At 48.8% G+C, this 14,220-nt stretch overlaps 1 protein-coding gene across 1 annotated transcript; it reads left to right on the top strand.

Moving 5' to 3' along the window:
• Positions 1–9,550: 9,550 nt before the first annotated feature.
• Positions 9,551–13,168, top strand: LOC129214391 (perilipin-3-like; the record flags this gene model as incomplete). Its single annotated transcript, XM_054845949.1, has 7 exons — positions 9,551–9,631; positions 10,403–10,598; positions 11,431–11,513; positions 11,726–11,981; positions 12,181–12,380; positions 12,510–12,638; positions 12,761–13,168. Coding segments are annotated over 7 exons (1,353 nt in total), but the record flags the coding sequence as incomplete, so codon positions are not given.
• Between the last annotated feature and the right edge of the window lie 1,052 nt (positions 13,169–14,220).

The following is a 14,220-nucleotide window of genomic DNA, read 5'->3' as shown; positions in this document are numbered from 1 at the left end:
AGGGAAACTCTATCTCTCTGGTTAAGGGGAGTGTGGCTTGACTTGAGCAGGAACTGCCTTTCTAGTGGTAAGTGTGGAGTTTATTATCAGTAATCCCTAGCTCTCATCTGGCACTTTTCATCAGCAGATCACAAAGCATGTTGTGGAAAAAGGTCAAAATCGTGATCGCCATTTTAAAGATGGAGAAGCTGAGACAAAGAGCCCAACAGCCTCAGAGAAAGTCACCCTGCAGTCAGCTGGTGGAACTGAGGACAGAGTCCCACAGTCCCCAAGTCCAGCCCAGTGGTCCAGCCTCCCTGTTCCCATCATTAGCACTGAGAAGACTACCTCTAATTGGTGTCGAATGTTTGAAAGTGGAAGGAGCTGTCGTCATGGATACAGCATCCACAGACTCGACTCTGCCATGGTTGGAGCCCTTCTCTTCCACAATAGCTCTGTGGTCTTCAAACATCAGTGCAATAATGAGCACAGAAACAGCGATTCATTTGCAACCAGTGCAAATGCTTGCCATGAAATACAAAGACAGAATAAACTGTTAGCTGTGAGCCTCTTAGATTAACTGAGCTGGTTGACTCGCTGATTTCTCTAGCACCAACTGGAGCAGGCGTTCAGGACCTGTTGGATCAGTTGCCTCCTGTAACTTCTGTGCAGGATTTACACTCAAATGGTACCCTTTACAGCACAACACCACGTGTATTGTCCCCATCCCCACCTTGGGTAGTGTTTTTCCTTCACATTAGGTGGTCTCAGCAGTGAATAGGAAGACAGACCCCTCCCCCGCCATACACACACACAAACATGCATCCCCCAAGAAGGTTTGACCTGCAGAGAGGCACAGGTGAGCATCCACCTGCAGTACCGAGAACTTGGCTGCCAACCCACAGACAAGCCTGACCCACCATCCCAGCCCACGTAGGGACACTCAACTCACTGGAGCACCATGCCATCTGCTTCTCAGAGGTGCCGGCTTTCCCAGCTGAGCTCTGTACAGCTCCCAGGTCATCCCCAACCCACTTCTCTTCCCAACAAGAGCCTCTGCCACACTTTCAGAGCCAATAGCCAGACGAACCTTGACTACACACCTGAGGACAGGCATATTACAATTACCTTGTGCAGGAAGGGGCTCTTATGCAGTGCTTCCCAGGGGCCTCCTTATCTACTGTGCCCTTTAATCCATGAGCACAAACATTGCTAGGAACAGGCCTACCTGGTGCAGAGTTTGGCCAGGTGTGAAGAACAGAGCCAGATTGATCCAGCAGCATTAGAAAGATGCTCATTTCTAGCTTAGCTGTTGTAATGCAGTATGGTTTTCTTCCTTGTCCAGTGCAGTTAGAATAAGTTTCAAGAGGAAAAGAAAAAAACCCTACCATCTTTTATACCTTGTAGAAGTTGAAATGGGATAAGTTCTTGGCCAGGCAGCCTGCCCAAGCAAGGCTCAGCTCTCTATCCTTCCATCAGTCTCTCTGAAATTGTAGTTACAGGGATTTACCAGCACTTGCAACACACTCAATGGGTCCAAGATAAAGCAGATGGGAAGAAGGTCTCTAGTTTTGGATCTCTGCTGTATTAATGTTGCTGTGTTGACCTCCCCTACTACCAGTTCATAGTACCTATTGATGGATGATGCTCTGCTCTGAAGATCAGCTATTACTCAACCAATTACTGCATTTGGTCAACACCACCCATGCTTTCATTAAAAAAAATTGCCAATCTCCTCCTGAGAGCAGCATGCTCACTGTTGTCTAGTCATTCAGAGTCAGTCTACCTCCAGGGGAACAACTTTCAAGTCTGCTGACCATTTTAGCATCCTGCCACTGAGCTGGATGCAGTCTCTTTAGCACAGGTTTTCCCATTGACCATCAGTGATCAGGCAGCAAAGGATTCTCTGCTTCAGTTCACCATCATCAGCTTTCCTAGTCTCTGCATTAATTGTGTTGCCTATGAGCAAAAGTTAGAGCCAATGCCCATTCTGGCTACCTCTTCCTATCCCCTTCACCCCTGCTAAAAGAGGGGCAGAAAGGTTACCTAAAAGGTTATCTATTAAACCAAAATATATCTGGCTTGGGTGATTCCATGGCAAGGGCTTTACTGATCTTTAGTGAAGGAGAAAAACCCGGACATCAGAAACTCTCCTGTTTGATTTTCCCAGTGTCTCCCTTTGGTTTTGACTGTTCGTCTTCACCTTCCTTACAAACACAGGTGCTGTGCAGCTTCAGCCAAGGCAACGGGGTAGTGATCACCATAACCACCCAGCTATTGAAACCCGCTGTACAGCAATCACGCTAAGCTCCGCGGCAGGCTGACAGCTATCACAAGCATTACATCTTCCTGAGACAGAGAGGTTCAGTCAATACCACAAAGGATCTGAACAACAATTTCTGGGCAGAGTCTCTGTTCCCCCCATGACACAAAGCACTAGGACATGCCTTTTGATGACTAACAGCAGCAGACCCGTAACAGGAAATTGCTTGCTGTTTTCTACTTCTGCGCGAGGTTTTTTCTGCCAAGGGGGCTTAGCGAAACATTCTGCTTTCAAAAAGAGTTGTGAAAAACAAGTGGTAAAGAAAGGGTGCATGAGAGGGTAGGAGCAGTTTCTTGGAAGTCAGTTGATTTTTGAAAGGTTTTCCGCAGGAGTTCAGGTGCTGAGTCAGGCTGTGACATCCATCTCTCTGTAACTGGTACTTCTTTCCTTTGATGGCAGCTGAAGGGAGCTAAGAGCGAGATCCAACTGCCTGGCTTTCTCCGGCATGGCAGCTTGAGCTCAGGAGCACAGGAACAGAAATATTAATGCTTTTTTGTTTTCTGGGAAACCTGTAGGATTTCAGGACTGGTCCTTCACTGCCTCGGCGCACCTGATGGGTGTGGGACAGCAGGAGCAGCCCTCCTCCTGAGTTTGGGGTCCCCTGAAGGCTTGCGCTGTGCTGATGAGCTGGATGAAGCTCATCTTCTGGAAGATGGTTGGAAGCAGTGGTAGCTCCCATTTCCACAGGTTCAAAATTAAATTTCTCCTATAAACATTCTCAGGAGACTCACTTCGGCCGGAGAAGACCGCATGAACAGCTTGAGACACCAAGGGCCTTTCTGTCCCCGTACGAGGCAACAAACCATTATGAGTTTGATCACCCAAAGCCTTACCAGGAGCTCTGTCAAGTGGAGGATGTACTCACCCCGAGTCCTCTACTCAACACCATGAGACCCAGCTCGGGCTCTACCCCTGATAAGCTGCCTCTGCTGCATGTGGCATTCATAGCTGAAGATATGAGGAGCAATGAGAGGTGGGTGCATGGCTCCTCGTGCAGGAGGATGACTGTTTCAGGGATGCTGCTGTCACAGTCCAAAACAGAAAGCAAATAACAGACCTCAAGAAAATGGCACAAACACTGCTCCTTCCTCAAGGTGTTCTGGGTTGATGGATCCTCTGACGTGACATTTACCGCTGCTTCAGGGCTTGTCTGGAGGACAGTTCGTACTCGGAGGATTTTTCTCCTCTTTTGCAGAAGATACAAGGGAGCATACGGAGGGATTTAGACTCTGATTGCTCTCATGTTCTCTATTATGGTGATAGCGAGCTCTGACGAGATGATATGTCAGAACCTCCAGATTCACTGGATTAGCCTCCAGCGTCACTCTTGCCAGCAGTTTCATGGCCATTGCAACGGGCTTATTTTGCAACCTCACAACCACCCAAGCTCATCATCCAGAAAACTGCACAACACTGTGATCTTTGTGCAGCCAGGGCCATTCAAAAATGTTTTGGTTTTTTTTTTCTTTTTCCTTTTTCTGACAGAGTTTACCTTTAAATGTGCCTGAGAAACCCCAGCTAATGCCTTATATTTAGTGTAAAAATTAGATCTTTGGTAATTAGTGTCCATCAGTAGAGTAACTGAATTACTCGTAATGTTCAGAATCCAGGGACACAAGGAAATCTGGAGATAACCGGTACAGAGACACACAGAACCTGGTCTGCGAAGGACTGTGGCACCTCAGACAAACTTAGAAATGAAGTGCCCCTTAAATAACCCCAAATCTTATTGCTCATCAATAATGTTATCTAGGAACATGAAGCTGCTTTTACACATGCCCATAGCTATTGCTGACAAAAAGGAAGCGACCTAATCCGTGTCTGTTTGGGATCATCCAGTCAAATTTTTTTTTTTTCTAGTTATCTTTAAAGTTTTGTCTGGCAGATAATCAGCACATATTTATTCCTCTCGAAACCCAGTAGCCGTTCTACCCTCATACAAAAATACAAGTGGTGATACTATACACATACTGATGCTAAAGAATTGGCCCAGGTTATAGAAGAGCTGAATTCAGCAGCTTCTGCAGGTGCAGGGGGTCTTCACCTGCCAGGCACACAGCGAGGTGGGGGCCATCGCTCGCCCCCGCCCTGGAGCAGCCCCGGTGCCCCTGTGGTTCAGACATCCTGCACCCGTACACAGCCCCTGCACCCTCTCTGCCACCGCGCTGTGCATCAGGAGTGCGGGTGGCCTCGTGGCAAGCTAAGGACTGCCTGGGTTCCCTTTCAGGCTTTATAGCCAGAGGAGAAAGGATATAGAAATTTCAGTTTTGTTTTCAATCATCTCATTAGGAAGGATTTGCTTTTCTCTCTGTTACATTTGAGTTGTTTGGATTTATCGGGGTAGCTGGTTTTTTGTTTATAAAGGACTCACTAAAGTCTGTTTTCCTCCCTGGTTTAGCTTTTCCTGCTCCCCACTGTTCTGCCATGTGAAGATCTGCCATCTTCTTTATCTGGCTCTGGCAGCAGGAGTCCTGCTTAGTGTCCTGCCGAGGACAGGGCTGAAAGGAACCGTGTTCCGTAAGCAGCTGTGTGACCATCATTTCCAGCAGCGCTTGCTGCTCCACAGCACGTTAGTCTGGTTTCCATCAACTTAGTGTGCGAGGGCAGAAACTGCCACCACCGTGGGTGAACACAGCTGCGGTGGCCTTTCCCAGAGCGGTCAGATCATCAAAGTTGGCTCCTAGTGCCAGGAGTAGCTGTAGACTTAACGCAAACATTAGACACTGGTTGAAGCCTATAAAGCCCTGGCTCAGATCTGAGGCTCTTCTCGGTGTGCCAGAGCTGCTTGGCACGGGTTCCCTGCGACACCCAGGGTGGCTGTGCTCCACACGGGGACCTGCAGCCCTGGCACCCACTGCCGTGTCTGCTTGCTGTGCTCCCAGCACAACTATTCACATGGCTGGAGGCACCAACCCTTCCCTCAGACGGCAGTTTTGGCACTCCCAAAGGCATGGTTTGGCTCTGAAGGCTGCTATGTCACATACTTAGTCCCACCTGTACTGTCAGGTGCAAAGATGAAGGTGTTGTGTGCTCCTCAGGGCTGTCAGGGCTTTGGCTGGGCTGTTTCATCCTCCAGACACATGATGAGGGAGCAGAAGCCCAAATCTGCAGCTACCCTAGAGCAGGGATGAGATGTGAGCCATGGGCACACGGGACCCTCAGGTGTGCAGATGTGTCCAGAGCCTGGTAAACGCTCCCTTCCCAGAGATCTGACATTGTGCAGGACAAGCACAATTTAGCATGTCTATTTACTTTTCTGTAAGTACAAAGACACTCGGGCTCTGTAGCAAAAGAGAGGGACTTGTTTAGTAAATAGTTAAACCAACCACAGTCATAAGGGACTTGTAGACTCTTGTGATTTACCATTTCTGGCCTCACTCCTGGTAGACCTCCCTTCTATGGCTCTGGGAGGTGAAGGCAGTTTGACACTTGTCCGTACACTGTTCCAGGGCCTGATACCTTACTTGCAACACTTTTAACTCATGCTTTGCAAAAATGGTGAGATGTGCAACCGTCCTGCCTTTGGTCACCTCTATTCCAACAACCACGAGCCTCCTCCTCATCATCAAGATAGCATGACATGGTATGACCACCACATCTTCCATAGTAAAGCTGGGCAGACCTGCTTCTGTCTGCAGGCAGGCCTTGAGGTGACTAAGCAGGACCAAAAAATGCCTGTGGTCATGCCCAGGGAAGTCCTGAGTGAGCCTGGGGGATTCCCATGAGCTGGAATGAGATTTCTCACCTCATCAAGTGAAGGTCTCAGCAGGCCACTCTGAGGAAGAGGGTGGCTCAGAGACAGCATTGTATTGTCTTAAGCTGCTCCTACCTGAACCATCCACAAGCTTTGAACCATCTCTTGTAGAAAGTGCATCTTCACAGTCATGCTGGTCAACTTCTTGTTTTGCTCCTGAAACCCCAGGACCAATGTTGAGTGCTTGTGAGGGCTTCCTCTTATCAAACAGTGGAATCCCTGTAGGCCCTGCCTGGGGCAGGCTGTTGGGGCTCTTCACTGCCAGGCATGCCCACAGGGAGTGTGGAGGCACCACGTGTAACCCAGCACCCTCTGCCCAGAGCATGAGCCCAGCAAAACAGCAGGCTCTAGGTGTCTGCAGCCCAGGTGCCATCACACCGAGCTGTGAGGTCTGGCTGGGGGATGTGGGACGTTTGGGGAGGCAGCATGTGGGTTATGTCTGGATGCTGCTCAGGACTAACATGTTTGCTTTGTTTTCCTTGCCAGACGCATATGAAGGGAAGACATCCAACGTATTCTCTGTGGCTATTTCACAATACATAACTTTGGTTTTGGAGGGCAGTGCTGGTTCATTCACATGGAGGGTCTCCTGTGGCTCTGCACATTGTCCCCCACCATGCACCCGAGGGACAGGGGTTGCACGGGATGGTGTGGGACACAGGCTGTCTTGGGGTGTCTGCTCTGCTGCAGAAGCAGGGAGCAGGCTGCTCCCTGCACAGGGAAACTGGCTGTTAAGATAAAGCTCTGTAGCTGTCATGGTGTCCTGATGGATGCTTGGTGGGACTAAGGTCATGGACACTGGAAAGGGAGGAAGGTAATTCAGTTCGTGTCATGTATGGGTGGGTGCCAGCCCTGTCTGCTCTGCCACCAGGATCCAGAATCCTCTGGCAGGTAACAGCAGAGCAGATCCAAGCTGATGTTACACTTGTGCCACTTACTCATAGTTTTGTCTTCTGATTTTCTTTTTAAATGAAGGCAGTGACAGACCCTGTATTTGGGGAGCTGGAGCTTTGGATGGAGGCTGTGACACGAACACTTTATGTGTTCTGCAAGCAAAACAAAATCACATCAACCCTGATCCTGCAAAGCTTCAGTGTTGAACTCCCACTCAACTCTCGCTGAAACATTGGACAACGCATGCATGGACGTAAAGCAGTGACCCTTAGCAGGGTCAGGGTACTAAGAGGGTACCTGAAATATCCCACTCCCACTCAAAGTTTCCAGTGGGACTGCGTGCAACTGCCTGAATCATTGACCATATGGACAGTGCTGTCTTCTCAGGCTGGCTGTCCTGGGAGTGTACTGAGAATTTAATTTTTTCACAAGATCTCACCAAATCACAATGACATGAAAACTGGTCCATGTGCTGTGTTTTGGAGAGAGAATGTTGCTCTTTTTTAACAGTCCTTTCCACTGTTGTCACATGAAAGTCAGCAACTTGTCCTTGATCAGCTGCTGTGTCCCCATCACTGTGCCTGTATTTCTTTTTATCCTGATGTGTCAAAGAGCCATGTTGTGTGTGCAGTAGTGTGACTATCGGTTTTCCCTTCCCCCGTATAATATATGAACTGCTCAGTTGATTTCAGGTTTAACAGAACATCAAGGGCCTCAAGATCCCAATAAAATCAGGAGGAAGAGGTCCATGGCAATGCCTCTTCTGAAGAGAAGGACATGGTGTGACTCACTCTTCATTAATCATCAGAGAAGTTGGAGAAAAGCAGTCCCAAGACACAGATCTGCAGGAAACCCACTGCTCCTCGAATGGCTTGTTCCGTATAATTGCTCCTCTCTAAAATAAACAAGAGCCATTTCCAAGACTGCTGTATTTTGGGGTCACTAGATGGCACACAGGGAGAGCCCTTGCAGGACCCAGCCACCGCTGGCTTCCCTCTTCCCTCTAATGGTGCCCACCACCACAAGGCAGGTCCCTGCACGGTCTGAGACCCAGTGAATCGCAAGGGTCTTTCTGCAACGAGGCGAAGCTCTGCTGAGGGGGGAGCACCATGGTTGGCCCTCCCCCAGGCACAGGGATGAATGGAAGCTGCAATTCCCCAAATGCACGCAAAGATCAGTGGGCTGTTGTGCGATTGGTTTGAAGTGGACTGTCTGAGGGGATGGCATGAGTCAGATCAGCCCTGAAAGTACAAACTGAACCCAAGCAGAAGGGGTCTACCCTGGCTACTAATCACATTATGCAAAGGATGCTCACTCTGCAGGTCAGGGAAGATGTAGAGAGACCAGGCTCCTGGGGAATTCCAGATGAGAAACTTGAGTTCCAGTGTTTCTAAGTTTAGGCAGCAGCTGAGCTTTCTTCATTCTGTCATTAACCATTAAACACTAGCAGGTAAAAGCAATAGGAATCCCACATTAGGTGTGATGTCCTTCTCTGGATTTGTTCTTCTTTCTTTCTTTTCTTTTATTGTTATTGTTTCCTACCAAAAAGAGAAACACAACTAATTGCCATTTACAGATGGTGTGTGATCTGAGGCAAGATCCTAGAGGGTGCATGGTCTATGCCGGCAATGCCTCTCTTATTTTGCAGGAGCGCTGGCTTCTGAAGGGAGCTCCTCTACACAGGGCAGGACATAGCTGCCTGATTACAGAGTAATTAACGAGCCACAGCAGGGCCCATCTCTGTCCCATTCCACCTCTAATTGGCCAGGACAGAGACGGGCTCCTTTCTGCTGCTTCCCAGAGCTGTCAGTCACTGAGGGTCCCTCCTCACCCCACTTCCCCAGCTGGTATAAAAAGGCAGAGCAGGGATGGTGGAGCATGGTGTGGTGTCTGGTTCTTCCTTGCTGGTTCATCTGTTCCCCTCCAACAGGGTGAAAAAGGTACTGTTCTCAAATGTCTGGGTGTTAAGGCTGTGATTGTTCTATGAGCTCCTGGCTCATGTTTAGATATTTCTTACCTGGTTTAATTATGGAATTAGTCTCAGTTAACATAAGGTTGCTTGTGGTCCTGCCTGAAAGGTTAGATACAGTCTGTGCTGGTTTTGAGTGAAAGGCTGGTTCTGATTTGGATGTGCTAACAGAGTAGGGCAGCTCCTTGAGCTGCTTTTTTTGTGAGGTTTTTTATTTGTTTGGTTTTCTCCCCCCACCTGCCTCCAGTTCTGCTGTTAGTACCTCTCTAATATGAGACTTCCTTGAAGCCTTGGTGGGGAGGAAGGAGGTACCCAGTGCTTTTCATATTGATAATAATCACTATGATCTCTCTGACAAGAGCTTTCTTGAGTGAGGAAAGACTTTGTTCTCCTCACTTCTCTGATTATCATGAACCATGTGAAACCTAAATACTAGATGGCTTTGCAAGTATCACAGATCCCTTCTGTAATGGGAAGAGGGTCCTTTTGGGGATCTTCCCTTCATGGGTAGTAAAAGAAATTCTCCCTTCAATAAGGACAGAGGGAAGCATCCTGTGGGAAGAAGAATACCTCTGGAAGCCCATCAGCTGCTTTGTGTTCCTCTTACTAAAACTATGGTGTTACTTGCATTTCAGCTGCAATGGCCTCGGCTATGCCTGACAAAGAAGAAGCTGCCAAGAGCTCCCTGGAGCTGAAGGAAGAGGAGCAGCAGGTAGGTGTTCTGTGTGAGATGTAGTGAGTGGCCTCTCCTGGGTGGGGGTATGAGAAGGTGGCCCTGCTGTGGCAAAGGGAGGTAAGACCCCACAAAGGGAGGAGTGTTGCCTCTGCTCAGGCTGTGCCCTGCACATTCTCTGCAAATGTGGGTGGCAGCACAGCTGAAAGAGTAGGTCTGCAGACCCTGTAAGTAACCTCCTGGGCTAAGCACAATAGCCTGGTTCTTGGCTAGGAAAGATGTTTCTCTAACTCTGTAGTCAAGATCCTAGCTTGCTGCAGGCAGTGCTTCTATGGAAAGAATCCAATTTTTCAGCAGCCCTGAAACCTGCTGCGCTTGCTTTATTCCCATGACCAGCAGCATGCTTCTTGCAGACTAGTGTGAAGTCTGTCAACTTAAAACCAACTTGATCCTGCCTGATGAAGCTTTTCCTGAGGTATTAGCTTGTTAAATAGCTATACCAAATGAATTAGAGCTGGGTATGGGTACAGAAGTATTGAGGTTGCCCACACTCAGCTGTCCCCTGGGTAGCATTGTGCTAGAGGAAGACCTTCCTAGAACGGACCAACCATAAGTGCCAATGCTCCACAGCTTGTTTCACAACTGAGCTGCAGATCTTAAAGCAGGTGTCCAAGCAAGACAAGCCTTCCTTCCTTGACCAGACCAGGTGACTTGAACAGGCAAACAGAAGAGGAAGTTTTGGGGCAAAAACCGCATAGGAAGTGCAATGTCATGTTTGCAAGCTTCATGGCTTTTTTTTTCCTCCTTTAGGATGCAGTAAATCAGGTGGCTAAACTGACCTTGGTCAGATCTGCCTGTGATGTGGTTTCTACAGCTTATGCCTCCACTAAGGAGAGCCACCCCTACATCAGATCTGTGTGTGATGCAGCAGAGAAAGGAGTGAAGAGTGTGACTGAAGCCACAGCCAGCTGTGTGCAGCCAGTTCTGACTACGCTGGAGCCTCATGGTAATTCCCTGTGGAAGGGCAGGTTTGCGCCTGCCTGTGAGGGACTCTGGCTCCTTCCAGCTTTGGAAAGGAGTTCTAGGATGTGGAAATGCACCTCTCCATTACCATACTAAAAAGACAATTCCTGGCTTACAAGTAGGACTAGGACTCAGCTTCCTAGCCTAAGCAGTGTGATGGAGGACCAGGACTTGACTCTGACTTCACTAAAACTGGTCTGGCAAGGTCCAGAGTGTCAGGTGGCAGATGCTTATAGTCAGGTTCTTACAAGCTCATGGTGGCTACAGGAAAAAGCTTCCTCTTGGAGGACTGTTACATCTAAAGGTCCTGTTTGCTGTAGCCCTTAAAGAACATGACTGGCATCTGAGAAGAAACTCTAAACTCCTGGAGAGAAAGGGGCTATTACTAATGACAAGTGTCTGACAAAAACAGTTGGTGACAGATCTGAGTTCACTCTAAGCCCAGAGCAGGCAGCCCTGCTGACAGTATCATCCTGGCAGTTGCTGCATGGCCCTGGATCCTGGGGATGTGGAGGCTTGGGCAGAGATGAGGGCTATGCACCTATTTAGTCAAGAGCTCAAGAAGCTGCAGGAGGGGGTCCTGTGTAGGTGGCTGTGTCTGTACAAGTGGAAATCAGCTGCTGTCAAAGTGAACAGATCTATGAGGAGACCAAGACAAGCTGTTCTACAAATTCAGCTTACAACACACCTGGCCTGGTGATCTGAATGGAGACTTTCATCTAGGCTCCCTGCAGAGCAACATGCTCAGGAAGGTAGAACTTGAGATGGAATTGCAGAAAAACAAGTTTTGACATTCCTTTTTTTTTTTTCTCCAGTTGTTGCAGCAAGTGAGTATGCTTCCAAGGGTTTGGACAAGCTAGGGGAAAAGCTCCCACTCCTTCAAAAGCCAGTGGAACAGGTAAGAGTCAAAGGCTGTGCTGTCCCTGGCTGGTAGAGGGGCCTGGCTTTGCAGGATTTCTAACATTGGGAGTGAAGGAGGCTCTCATGAGCAACAAACTGCCCCTGAGTGCATAGTGCAAGCTCCTACAGGAATTGTTCTCTCAGTGTAATTCAGAGTTGTAGTATACTAATGACCCAATCCTTATCTGACATAAGTCTCCTCTTCCACAGGTTATCTCTGATGCAAAAGAGCTGGTGTCATCCAGAGTGGCTGATGCAAAGGATGCTGTGAGCAGCAGAGTGACAGAGGTGATTGATGTAACTAAGGAAACTCTTCAGAGTGGTGTGGAGGCTGCCAGATCTGCAGTGACCAGCAGCGTGGGGGTGGTTATGGACTCCAGAGTGGGCCAGACAGCTGTAAGTGGAGCAGAAGCTGTGCTGGGGAGCACAGAAGACAGCTCTCTCCCTATTGGAAATGAGGAACTAGGTAAGGAAACAACCTATGTGACCAGTTGTAATGGGAATGATCAAACTGGGGATGGTCAGCCCCACTACTCTGGAATGGGGCTAATGGCAAGTGCCATGCTGGAGTCTACCTGGCTCCTAGTCCAAGATCTCCTGATACCTGTTCCCCGTGTGGTAAGCATCTCTGGTCAGCCACTTACAGATACTGTCTCTTTCTTCAGCCAAACTGGCAGCATCTGAGGAGGGTGCAGGTATAATGTCTGTGGAGCAGCAGCAAGAGAAGAGGAGGTACTTTGTGCGGTTGGGGTCTCTGTCTGATGAACTTCGCCTATTTGCCCACCTGCATTCCACACACAAAATGCAACAGGTCTGGCAGGGAATGCAGGAGGCCCTTGCACAGCTTCACTGCATCATTGAACTGGTAGGTAGAGCCCAGTCTCCTGGAAGGAGTGGACCAAATCACTGGCTTGGTTCTCAACTTCATTGCTATGATAGAACTGTTTGCCAGCAGATCCATCTGTCTTGACACTTTGATCTTCCCCTGCCACAGATTGAGGTGTTTAAGCAAGGATTTAATCAAAAGATTCGGGAGGGGCAGAAGAAACTACATCAGATGTGGCTGGACTGGAGTAGGAACTCTTCCAAAGAGAGTGGAGATGAAATCTCTGGGGAGCCAGAGGTACCTCCTGGGGAGGGAAGCAAAGGGCTCTGGGCAACCCCTTGATTTTTTTTTTGGTGGGTTTTTTGGGGGGGATGACATGACTAACTCATGCCTCTGATCTTCTTCCTGCCTCTTCCCAGGAGATGGAGTCTCTGGCCCTGCTCATGGCATGCAGCATCACACAGCAGCTGCAAGTCACCTGCTGTAAAATAGTGTCTGCAATTCAAGGCCTTCCCTCAAACCTTCAGGGTAAGGTGAAACAATCTCTTAATACCATAGAGGAGCTTCATGCTGCTTTCTCTGCAGCAAACTCCTTCCAGGACTTGTCCAGCAGTGTCCTGATCCAGAGGAAGCTAGCTGTGATCCAGGAGTACATGGAGGAGCTGCTGGACTACTTGAAAAACAACATTCCTCTGTCCTGGCTGGTGGGACCCTTCTCCCCCAGGGTGGAGGAGGTGAAAACATCACAGGAGCATGAACCCTTGCAGGAGAAGGAGGTAGAGACAGCAGGAGCAGGGGATGATGAAGCTTCTACCACCTTCATGTGAAGGATAAGGCCATGAGCACAGGCCTGCCTGGCATGACTGAGGGCTTAGTCTTAGCTTTAGGTAACTCCACTCTCCAGCTGAGGGTGGAGCTGTCACTTCTTGGATGACTGTTGGATCCTGGTGAATAAATCCTTAGCAGCTTCTAAGGGAGGTGGTGGAAGTAGCAGGGCTGCTCTTAAGTGCTTGTAGCTGCCTTCAGGAATGGTGGCTGAGTTCTGGGCCAGGAGAACAGAGCTGAAGCTCTGCAATGCTCCCACCTCCCTAGCAAGCTGTCTATGGTGTGTCCTTCATCAGTATCCAGGCACCGCCTATATTCAACACAACGATTGCTGTTGGTCTTAAACCCTCAGCTAATGTACAATGTAAAGAATTGTTTTCCTAGAGGCTGCTTGTACTAGGTCATATCTGCTTAAAATAAAACTACTGCATGCAAAACCACTTACTGTTTCTAGTCTCTCTTGGAGAAAGACTTCAAGAGTGAGTATTGCTCAAGAGATGTGACTGTACTCTTCCTATCTAATCCTTGATGCTGGGACAGTGCAGTCAGGAATGCAGGAACTGGTGAGCGGTCAGTGGTACAGGAAGGATTGCAGCTGGTAAGCCCTGCTACTGTCCTGGGAAGTACAAAGATGTAATTCCTTATCACTTCCTAGCCTGGAGGCATGTACGTGCCCTCCTGGCACTTTCCTATTCTTGGAGAAGCTGTGGGGAGCTGTCAGGGTCCTGCTATCCCTTACTAGACCTCCCAGGTCTAATTCTCCTCCTGTGGCTTACTGCTGCTACCTGGTGATGAAGACTTCAGTCTGTGGTAGGATAGTGGGCTGCAGGAGTAACAACTACTTGGGAGAGATATGGTCTCCTTGATGGAGAGTCATTAGGGTGTAGGTGATGGATACTGTCAGCACTGACCTCTCCTGGCCAGGACATGTTTCAGTTGGGCTAAGAGCTCTCTGGCTGCCATGTCTGACCCTCTTCCAAGCACTTGAACAACCCAGTGCTTTCAGACTTGCTAGACCATGATGTAGCTGAGGCTGATGGACCAAATGTCTATT

The sequence above is a fragment of the Grus americana genome, chromosome 17 (assembly GCF_028858705.1).
Source record: "Grus americana isolate bGruAme1 chromosome 17, bGruAme1.mat, whole genome shotgun sequence".
Lineage (NCBI taxonomy): Eukaryota > Metazoa > Chordata > Aves > Gruiformes > Gruidae > Grus > Grus americana.
Note: the sequence above shows the minus strand (reverse complement) of the source record. Positions and strands in the feature narration are given on the sequence as shown.